The 10949-nt window shown below is 39.3% G+C and overlaps 1 protein-coding gene across 1 annotated transcript; it reads right to left on the bottom strand.

The window, feature by feature from the left end:
- Positions 1-1372: 1372 nt before the first annotated feature.
- CCN6 (cellular communication network factor 6) lies at positions 1373-9497 on the bottom strand. The gene is made up of 4 exons (XM_075864231.1): positions 9226-9497; positions 5178-5420; positions 2782-2845; positions 1373-1541 (listed from the first exon to the last, which is right to left on the bottom strand). The coding sequence occupies exons 1-4, from the start codon at positions 9476-9478 to the stop codon at positions 1469-1471; spliced, it is 633 nt and encodes a 210-aa protein (XP_075720346.1). The 5' UTR covers positions 9479-9497; the 3' UTR covers positions 1373-1468.
- Positions 9498-10949: the final 1452 nt, after the last annotated feature.

Raw genomic sequence — 10949 nt, 5'->3', positions numbered from 1 at the left:
CCACTTCCAATGGCCACACTGCCTGTATGAGATACCTAAAATAGCGGCTGCAGTCCGATTTTCAAAGGACTTAGGTTTAACAGGACACATTGAATTTAAAACAAGAAAATCCTCCTTGTGTTTTGTTGGTTTTGCAGCCCACCAGCTACCTGGGTCTTCCATTTTGTGTTGTGAATTTTCAATCCAGTTACAAACTTTACTTTAAAGTGTAGCTAAACGTTCGACAAACTTCTGACATGTCATAGAGGCATGTCAGGAGTTTGTATTGGTGGGGGTCCGAGCACTGAGACTCCCACCAATCGCTAGAACGAAGCAGCTGAAGCACTCGTGTTAGCACTCAGTTGCTTAGTTTCTGTTCGGCTTTTTCCGGAAAGCCGATGTATCGGTGTACGGGCTCATAGACTTTCTATTGAATCCGTACACAGATACATTTATTTCCGGAAATAGCCAAACATACACGAAGCAGATGAGCTCTCACACGAGCACTTCAGCTGCTTCGTTCTAGAGATTGGTGGGGGTCTCAGTGCTCGGACCTCCACCAATCCAAACTTCTGGCATGTCACTATAACATGTAAGAAGTTTGTCAAACGTTTAGCTACACTTTAAGAACTCTAGGGTATAAACCATCTGGTCCCGGGGCACATTTATTTTATTTAACTTGGCTTGGACCATATCTACATTCAGCCAATTCAGTATATCAACTGATATATTAACAGCACTGGCACCGGCTACATCAGCTGCTCTTTCTTCTGTTGTATATACAGAGTTGAAGAACCCATTTAGTAACTCTGCCTTCTCTTGATCCCCCGTGACCAACTCCCCATTACCACTATCTAGGGGTCCTACATGTTCTTTGTTGTTTTTTTTGCATTTATATACTTAAAGACTTTATATACTTGAGGGGGGATTTATTTTGATTCCTTTGGCCACCTGCCTTTGTCAGTATTTTTGCTGATTTTAATAAATTTTTACAGTTTATGAAGCTCCTTGTAGTTTTTAAAGGTTAATCCTGAACCCTCAGATTTGTATTTTTTTATTTTTTTTAAATGGCCTTTTTTTTGTTGCCATGTATTGACCTGTTTACAGTATGTGTAAGCCATTGTTTATATAGCCCTACGTTCATCTCAGTGATGGTGGTCTAGCAATCACACCTAAAAAATGTTTCCGTGTTTACCCCCCTTTGTAATCCCACCTACAACATTACAACATCTTTTGTCATTTTGATCCACTATTGCCCCTTTCTCATTTCATATCACTTCTAACATACAGATGATACTCATGAATGGAGTGAATATTAGTATTCGGCGCTGTGTTAGAAATAAGTAACAGAAAACTACACTGAATTACCTTTACGTTACTTAGTAGAGTTGTATTACATGGCCTGAGGAAGCAAAGTCTTCTGTCCTTTCTCATTTCACATTTGCTGTTCTCATTGGTAACCCGTATAGATATGCCCATTCCGCAGGTTTTAGAACATGGACTCCATGCAGTTGCCTGCACAAGACATTTTCGTTTCCAAATCAGCGGTAAAATCTTGTACACTGAAATAGAGTACAATACAGTTAGTGTATATGAATAATATGACCCCCATAAAATGTAGACGATAAATGTTCAGAATTGCTCCACTTTGTTCTCAGTACAGTGGTTAATAAGTGAGGATATACCAAATGGTTGCTTTGAAATGCCAAGCAGCATGAATGGTTTACTTGCGCATGCAGAATCAACATATATGATTAGCAGCGATCATACAATAAATGTAAAGGCGTTTCAATTACCTTTTCATTGTGGATGACCAGATTAACATTTTTGCGTTTTAGTAAGTTAACCCTTACGGCTATATTAGCAAATTGCTAAAATGATATGTTGCAAGTCTGAGATGCAATGGTTTAGTTAGTGAGTGGATGGAAGAGTTCACAGACACAATATTGTTAGAGGTATTTACTGATATGCCATAAACATCTAATAGTTGTTGGTCCCAGCGCTGGGACCCACTCCTATCACTAGAACTTTTCTTTCCCGGCTGTTTCCGTTACTCTTATTGTAGGGAATGATGAGAGGTGCGCGGCCACCTCTTCTGCTCATTCTCCGTCTGGATGCGGCAACCGAATCACCAGGGTGGTTGGGGTGGGATCTATCAGACATTATTCCCATATCCCGTGGGTATACAATACAAGTATAAAAAGGATCACTCACTCCTGGTATGTCTATTTCAGTAAATATTTGTATTCCCCATTAATTGATAATTTTGGAGCATATTTTCTTCAAACTCCACCCCAACTGATAAAACTTAGTTGTCAATTTATTAAAACATATTCTAGGATGAATAACAGAGGAACGGCACAGCATAGAGTTCTAATAAAATATGTTCCAGAATTATTTCATGGGAAATACTATCATGTACTAAAGCAGACATGTCAGGTGAGGTGACAGGTTCCCTTTAAGTTGGAAATACCCCTTTTTTGAAGGGATCATCTACTTTCCACACACCTTATATACATGGGAGTTTTCTTTGAAGAAGATGTTATTTTCTTACAACTTTCACAACCCATTAAACAATATGCAATTATGTACATGTATTTAATACATACCAGACCATCAAAGCAATTTAAATACAGACGGGGCTGGTCGGAAATTCAAAAATCAACCTTTCATATTATCATAGGCAACTAAACTTCATCAGAAAAGGACAATAGCTAATAAAAAAACATATTTGTACTGAGACATTCTCTGGATCTAACACATGAAGTGACTCGATGTATTTTGGGCAAATCTATTGTGTACCTGAAAGGTAGACATGGGTGTAAAGCTGTCAGAGCAGGAAGCAGGTTAGAAGCCCAGCATATATCTGCAATACACAAAGGCATGTTATATTATCCCATATGTAAACCAGGGGTTTCTCATGCCAACAGGTTATAAAGCAAAAGCTGACCTTTGCCAGAGCATACGATAATAATAAAATATACATACATAGAGATTTATAGTTCATCAAACATTCCCGGTTTTCTATCTGATAATGTTGCTGCATTGTAAGGACGATTACAAGTGTACTGCTTCCTATGGAATTGGCCCTTGTGTGCGTCTGAAATAGGGAATTTAAATTGTGAGCCCCACTGGGAACGTGGACTGATGTGAATGGCGACAATCTGTGTACAGCGCTATGGAATATGTGGTACTGTTTATTATTTAGCACTACACTGGATACCCACTATTATAGCCAAGGTACATATGTTCAAGGTGGAAACACGCTGCGTGAAACATCACCGATGTCTGAATAGCCCCATTGAGTTGCATAGGTTGGTGTGCTGTCCGTTGTTTTCACTGACCGCACACGGACGTATACAACGTTCGTGTGAATCTGGCCTAACAGAGTGCGTAAAATGTCCTGGGACAGTAAAATAAGAACTGTGGCTAATGTAATACGCAGGCTTTTATATAAAGGATTGAGTGAAGGTAATATAAAGGTTTACATCTTAGCTGTACTTGCTGTTGGGTACAGCTGGGTCAGGACTCTGAAATGTTTTGGTATTCAGTAGATAAGCTGTTGCTGCTATTAACAGCCCTGGGATCTAGTAACTAAAGTATTTGTTGAGGTTCTTCTTTTTCTGACGTTCCTCTCAGTAATCCCATTGAAGAACATAAGTCATCCTCTCCCCAGGCCAAATGGGAGCTAACACACCATTACCGCATTGAACTGCATAGAAAATCGAGATATATTAGAAGGCTAAAAGTATGTGGACACCGTCACCTAACTAGAGGGACCGGCCATTTCATCCAACCCCATTACTAAATTGTGCACAAGCATACACCCATATAATCTCCGTAGACAAACATTAACAGGGGAATGCATTATAGTAAAAAGCTCAGTACCTTTATCATGGTACTATCATGAGATGCCACCTTTCCAACAAGTCAGTTTATAAAGGGGTTGTCGCTAGGATATGTCACCAATGTCCGGGCAATCTGAATCTGACCATTGAGACCTCTGCCGATCAATATAATGAAGTAGCAGGGGGACTAGGTAAACCGCTATCGGCTCCATTTGGATTTGTAAAGGGGCAGCATAGACGGCTATTGACTATAATATGTAACATTAGGTAGAAACATCTGAGAAAACCATGAATGGTACACAAAACTTCCAGAACAGGGCTGCCAAGTGCTGAAGCAATGTGACGAATCATCTTTCCCTAATTGTAGTATTTACTGAAGCACCATGGATTGGAAGCTCTATGGATTGAAAGCACTATGGATTGGATTTCCATGGCGTGAAGTAATAGCATATGAAATTTAAAGGGGTTTTCCCATCAGGGACATTTATGGCATATCCACAGGATATGCCATAAATGTTAGATGCGTGTCCCACCTCTGGGACCCACACCTATCTCTAGATTGGGACCCCGTTCTACCTTTCTCGGGTCTGGGCCTCTTCATAATTTCCGACCATGTAATCAGAAAACAGCGTAGCTCGCTGAGCTACACTGTTTCCGTAACTCCCATAGAAGTGAATGTCAGTTGCAGAATCAGCATAGCTCGCGTAGCTGTGGATATGCTATAAATGTCCCTGATGGATAAACCCCTTTAATGCATCCCCTGAAGTGGTATAAATCAGCCGAGAGAAAGGTTAATCGTTTCTCCTGATTCGCCGTTACGCCCAACTGGCTGATTTACAGATTCATCAGTCCATGGAATAAAATAGTTGAATCGATTTGCCTATTTTATTAAATTCACTAAAAGTGAATCTCAAACCTAACAAATCCTTTTGCAAATGCATTTTAATGGCCTTTGAACCACAAACCTATTTGGGATTCAGCAAACTTGTAGCAGGCTAAATAATTTGCTCATGTCTGCATACCAGAATTGGCAGCCAGATGGGCGAATCGGGTTTTGACAGATGCCAGATAAATATTTCCAGCTTTAATGGATAGATTGATGGAAAATATTCTCTTAAAAACAAAGGTAATTTTATAGGCTTCTCAAAAACAATCCATTATATATACAGCAATATAATGGCAACCTTATAGAATAGCTATGTAGCCTCATATCAGCATCAGACCACGTGAGATAGATAGATAGATAGATAGATAGATAGATAGATAGATAGATAGATAGATAGATAGATAGATAGATAGATAGATAGATAGATAGATAGATAGATAGATAGATTAGATTGCGTAGCATACCTGGTATAAATTTGTAGTCTTTCACGATAGGGTTCTTCTCTAATGCACAGTTAGTTAGATCAGACTTTTTCCCCCCGAGTCCTGTGGCATCTGTACAGCGGTTTTCAGATTGTCTGGAATCAAGTATAGGGGTGCATCCAATTGTGTCACTTATACACAGACATGTGTAAAATGGACTGGGCTGGAAAGACTGGCCATTTTGATAGAGCACCCCATTGAGTTCACATCCGACAGCAAATATATCTGCAAGTTTAAGAAAGTAAATATATAACTATGTAGGTGCAGTCGGTTCATGTGGCCTCTTCTTTATATGAAGAAAGAGCAGCTAGCTATCTGACACTACCCCATTTATATGTTTGAAGGTATAATAAAGACTTCACACATCATTATGTAATGAATTCAGAAATGAGCTGTAGTTGGCAAGTTGTTTGGCAGTGCGCTGTATGAACAGTGCCAAAATGGGCAGCTACAAAATAATTGCGGCTAATAAATAAATTCATGCTTTCACAAAAGTGGACTGGAATACGTCTGCTATATCTCTTGAAGCAAGCAATCCTTTATTAGAGAGGTTATAACTAAATCATATTCATTCATTGAAAACCGATGACTAGTACAATATGCAGTGCATACAATTGGTAGTTTCTATAGTTCATCCCGTTCCTTTATAAGTAGAATAACTAATCATACGTTGCCATTAAGAGTCGGGACAAACCCGTTCAATCTCAAGTGTTGGTCCTAGCAAATAGATCCACACAGATCATAATTTGATGACATGCCCTAGTAATATGTCATTAAACTCTTCTTTTTTTGTTGGGAAAACCCCTGTAACCTCAAACAAACCCGTAGGACTTGCCCACATGTAACGGATTTGCTACATATTTTCAGTCCGGAATTGCAGACGGAAAATACGCAGCAGAATACAGTAGCAGCAAAGTGAGTGAGATTTAAAAAATGCCATCCACACGCTGCGGAAAAATTCAGTCCAGAAATTCACCGGCGGTGCGTAATTTTAGTTCCACAGCATGTCAATTATTGCTCTGGAAAGTGGACTGATTTCCTGCGTTTTTCTGATGTACTGCGTAATTTGCTGGCGGAAACGCTGCAGAATTTCTTACAGGGAGTGGAAACGACATCACAGGAAGAAGAAATATCACCATCACACAGCCCTTGAAAAAACCACATAAATGAACCGCACCAAAAATCTGCACTATTTTCTGCAGTAAAAACCACATGAAATGGTGCCAATTTTCTGCGGCAAATCGGTTACGTGTGGACAAGCCCTTAAAGTAAATCTCCCCTTTTGACACTACTGTATGTCCTTTTTAAGTCCAATAGTCAGTGCTGATTAATTTTTTCATACCTTTATAGTGGCTAGGGCTAAATGATCAAATTCTGCCAACACTAGGGGGGCTTTTACACTGCCTGGTTTTGAGCGCCAATCGACAATAACAGCATGTTGATCGGCGCTTGTTTGCTCCATTTACGCAAAGCAATGATCAGGAGTATGGGGATGAATGATCGTTAATACGATCGTTCATCGCCATACAGATTGCATATTGTCGGGAACACATCTTCTCTAGACACAGGGCCATTTTTATGGCAGCATAAAAAATGATAAACCAGCATAGTGAATTTTAAATTTAAAGAGGCTCTGTCACCAGATTCTCAAATCCCTATCTCCTATTGCATGTGATCGGCGCTGCAATGTAGATAACAGTAAAGTTTTTTGTTTTTTTTAAACTTTGATTTTTGGCCAAGTTATGAGCTATTTTATATATATGCAAATGAGCTTTGAAATGGACAACTGGGCGTGTTTTTTTTCGTATGTCCAACAGGGCGTGTTTTGTGTTTTTAACTGGGCGTGTTTACGTGTATGATACTGACCAATCAGTGACCAGTCAGCGTCATACACTCCTCTCCATTCATTTACACAGCACATAGTGTTCTTACTAGAACGATGTGCAGCCACATACACAAGTGTCCTGATAATAATACACATGACCTACAGCCTGGACGTCATGTGTATTCAGAATCCTGACACTTCTGAATCTTTTCTGTGAGATTTCCAGCAAGGTAAACGAAATCTCGTTTACCTCGTAATCTCGCGAGATTACGAGTGGCTTGCTGTATTCTCACAGAAAAGATTCAGAAGTGTCAGGATTCTGAATACACATGACGTCCAGGCTGGAGGTGATGTGTATTCATTATCAGGACACTTGTGTATGTGGCTGCAGATCGTTCTAGTAAGAACACTATGTGCTGTGTAAATGAATGGAGAGGAGTGCATGACGCTGACTGGTCACTGATTGGTCAGCGTCATACACGTAAACACGCCCAGTTAAAAACACAATACACGCCAAGTTGGACATACGAAAAAAACCACGCCCAATTGTCCATTTCAAAGCTCATTTGCATATATATATAAAATAGCTCATAACTTGGCCAAAAATGAACGTTTTTCCCCCCAAAAAAAGGTTACTGTTCTCTACATTGCAGCGTCGATCACATGCAATAGGAGATAGGGATTTGAGAATCTGGTGACAGAGCCTCTTTAATGCTAATGTATTCTTAACATATTCATAATGTGTAACTATTTTATGTACTTCTATGTTCAATAAACAACAATGATTAAAAAAAAAAAAAAAAAGAACGTTTGCTTGTTTGGTGGCTGATCCTGCTATGATTACACAGGCCAAGGATCGGTAACAAGCGTTAATAGAAATGTTCGTTCACCCGATCATCCACCCATGTAAAAGGGCCTCAAGACGATCTGAGGATATTATTTCATGCTGTGTCATTATTAAATTCAATGTATAAACAGTATGATGTAAGCTCCTATGGCTAAGCAGGGGCTTTGGAGCTCTGTTACAGAAAAATGAATCGTCAACTGCCATAAAGAGAAATTAACAAGGATTGCTGATTGGGTGGGCTCTTCTGGTGTAAAAGTTGTGCTGTGTGCTCTGAACCCATCAGAAAGCTCTCCCTGCTGCTCTGCTTCCCATTCTCCTTTTCATCCTGTTTCACTATAACACATAATGAGTAGCTGCAGCTGCATCCCCCTCCACCCAGTGGAAGGTAAGGAAGATGCTACTTTTCCCTAATAAGATATATTACCAACAAACACTACTGAAAATATCTGTGGTAGATTTTTACAAGATAATAGAAAAGAAAATCTTACCAATAAAATAAACACTCGCAGAAAAATTGTGATGGCATAAACAGTAGTGTGGTTAAAAACATACTGAGTAATGTATTTGTGTATTTTCAGCCCCCGGTCGGTCCTTCCTTTAGACCACGTGACCCCCGATCTGACTCTCCGATTCTTACAGTGTCTGCTGTGTGGACACGCAATGTCAGTCTCATAGGAATGAATCGAGAAACTGACTTCTGGTCCACACTGCTAATGCTGTAAGAATTGGAGAGTCCGATCGGGAGTCATGTGTTCTAATGGAAGGTCCAAACAGAGGCTGACATTTTTTAACCTTACTATTGTTTATGCCATCACAATTAAAAAACATAGGGGCTAATAAGCTTTTTCTTGGTGTTCTTTGATAAACTCATCATATGTACCAGCAATAGGATATCATTAGATCGTGTTTTTAAAGCCTCATGCACATGACTGTATTATGGTTTCATACAACCACTGTGTTATAAGGGGCCGTAGTTCATTTCCATAGAAATCTATGGAGCCATACTGTACCTCCGTATTTCTCAGATTTCATACAAAGGCATATGGAAGTTTTTCATACAGAATCTGGCATGCTGCATCGGACAGCGTATTGCAAATCTAGTCTACCCTAGAGATATTGGTAGAATTCTATAACCAGAATCACTTCCTTTATAACCAAGGGAATTCTGATAATGCAGCAAAGAATCACGGCAATGGCACTCCAACCCTGCTTTTGGAACACAAAGGGAGCAATTCTGATAATAGAAATGTATTATGGAATTAATGTTTAGGCAATTCACTAATGAGTGTGCATCTCCATTTTAAACATTTGGTATAATAAGTCATTCAAGATGTCTTGGAGAACAGTGACTTACTTACATTTACAAATGCCAACTTCATATTTGGGTGCATCAGCGGAGTAGTCACAGTACAGACCTCTGTGGTGATCACATACTTCTGCTTCATTACAAGTTTCCCCCAGTTGTTTAGCACAAACTTTACAGCATCCACAGCCATCCTTGACCAGGCTTACACCCAACGAGCATGAAGGCTTATGTGAGCATTTGCATGGCCAGCGACAAAACTCTCTCCGCTGGAACACCTCCGACTCTGCTGCTTTGTCCATTGTCATGACTGAGTTTGCAGTTTCTTCAACACTGCAAACAAACTGAAGTATATTGCACTAAATCAGAAAAAAATCCTGTACAAAACACTCTTTTATCATATATATATATATATATATATATATATATATATATATATATATATATATATTCTTTGTCTCTGCATAATATCCTCGATAAGGCTACTTTGTATCGTCAGTACAACAAGGTGCGTGTGCTTTATGGCAGCTCAAATGAATGGGAATCAATTGACAGAAAAATGTCCCAGATAATTACAGTCTCCAGGAACCCCTCTGGTCCCCAGAGACCAGGGAGTGACAGGAGATCTGCATACAGAGCCTTATCTGTAGATTTCTGCAGGACCGGCCAACCATTTAACATGTATGGCAGCGTCCTGAGTCTCCCAACACTACTGTCAGCGTATCTAGGCTTCCAATAATACAATAGAATTGTCGCCCACCTTCTAATGATAATGAGATGATTTTCCTCATGCTGTGCTTTTCCAATGATGACAAATGAGTTACAGAGAACAGGAAATACCAGCTTATTATGATTGCTCTAGTGGCCAGTGTGAAAACTGCAATATGTCAAGATTCATACGGATAGTCACATAAAAAAAGTAGATACCACCAAAACATTTCAAAAAATAATATATATATATATATATATATATATATATATATATATATATATATATATATATAATAATTAAACCTTTTTTAAAATAATACGTCATTTCCTGATGATGCATTCCTTTTCATTTCTGATTACCAGGGTTACATAGAGTTAGTGTTTTCTACATTTTGTGATATTACTGTATGGGGGGAGTTGACATATGATTCGGTTTATGTAGCTATTGTGTTGAAGTTCATATATTACTTTTTTAGGGGTCAGGCGGCTGTGGCTCGTGTCTTTTCGCCTTCTGACTGGCAATTTAGTGAATACTGCTGAGATCGCTTCTTCAGTTTTGCTGTGGAACTCAAACAACTAATTCTGACGTCGGTTACACAAAGGGATCCTATTGTAGCCCATAGATAATGCATCATACCTCTCTTATTCTTGTCCAGTGCCATGTGGGTGCAATGTAATGTGTGCAGAGCCACGGCTCAGCAGTAAAGACACATTGTATGCCAGCCAGGACAACTTAAAGTAACAGTGCTGAAGGCAAAGTCAACATATAGGACGTAGTCCTAACTCTAGAAACACACTTGCTTTTTAACTCTTATATAGATCTCCATTTTTCCACGTGCAGGATAGAGTAATGCTCATGCTCTTACAGTGAAAACTGGTCTTCTGGAGAGGTGGTCCTCTCAAAGAAGGGGGCAAATATACATAGAATATAAGAATTGAAAATCCAACACAGAAAAAATCTAGTTTAGATCAGGGGTGGTCTTCTCAAAGAGGTAGTCTTTTGAAACAGTTTATATTCTCAAAATAGGTAAAAACGCATGTATGACAACCTAATAGTACCACCAAATA

Source organism: Rhinoderma darwinii, chromosome 4, assembly GCF_050947455.1.
Source record: "Rhinoderma darwinii isolate aRhiDar2 chromosome 4, aRhiDar2.hap1, whole genome shotgun sequence".
Taxonomy (NCBI): domain Eukaryota; kingdom Metazoa; phylum Chordata; class Amphibia; order Anura; family Rhinodermatidae; genus Rhinoderma; species Rhinoderma darwinii.
This window is presented reverse-complemented; position numbering and strand designations above follow the sequence as displayed.

Coding starts and splice junctions, on each gene's coding strand:
- CCN6 (XM_075864231.1), bottom strand. CDS start 9,478: ATGACAATGGACAAAGCAGCAGAGTCGGAGGTGTTCCAGCGGAGAGAG. Junction 2,846..5,177: donor AGACTACAAATTTATACCAG/GTATGCTACGCA, acceptor TGTGTATTGCAG/ATATATGCTGGGCTTCTAAC. Junction 1,542..2,781: donor CACCCATGTCTACCTTTCAG/GTACACAATAGA, acceptor ACTCTATTTCAG/TGTACAAGATTTTACCGCTG.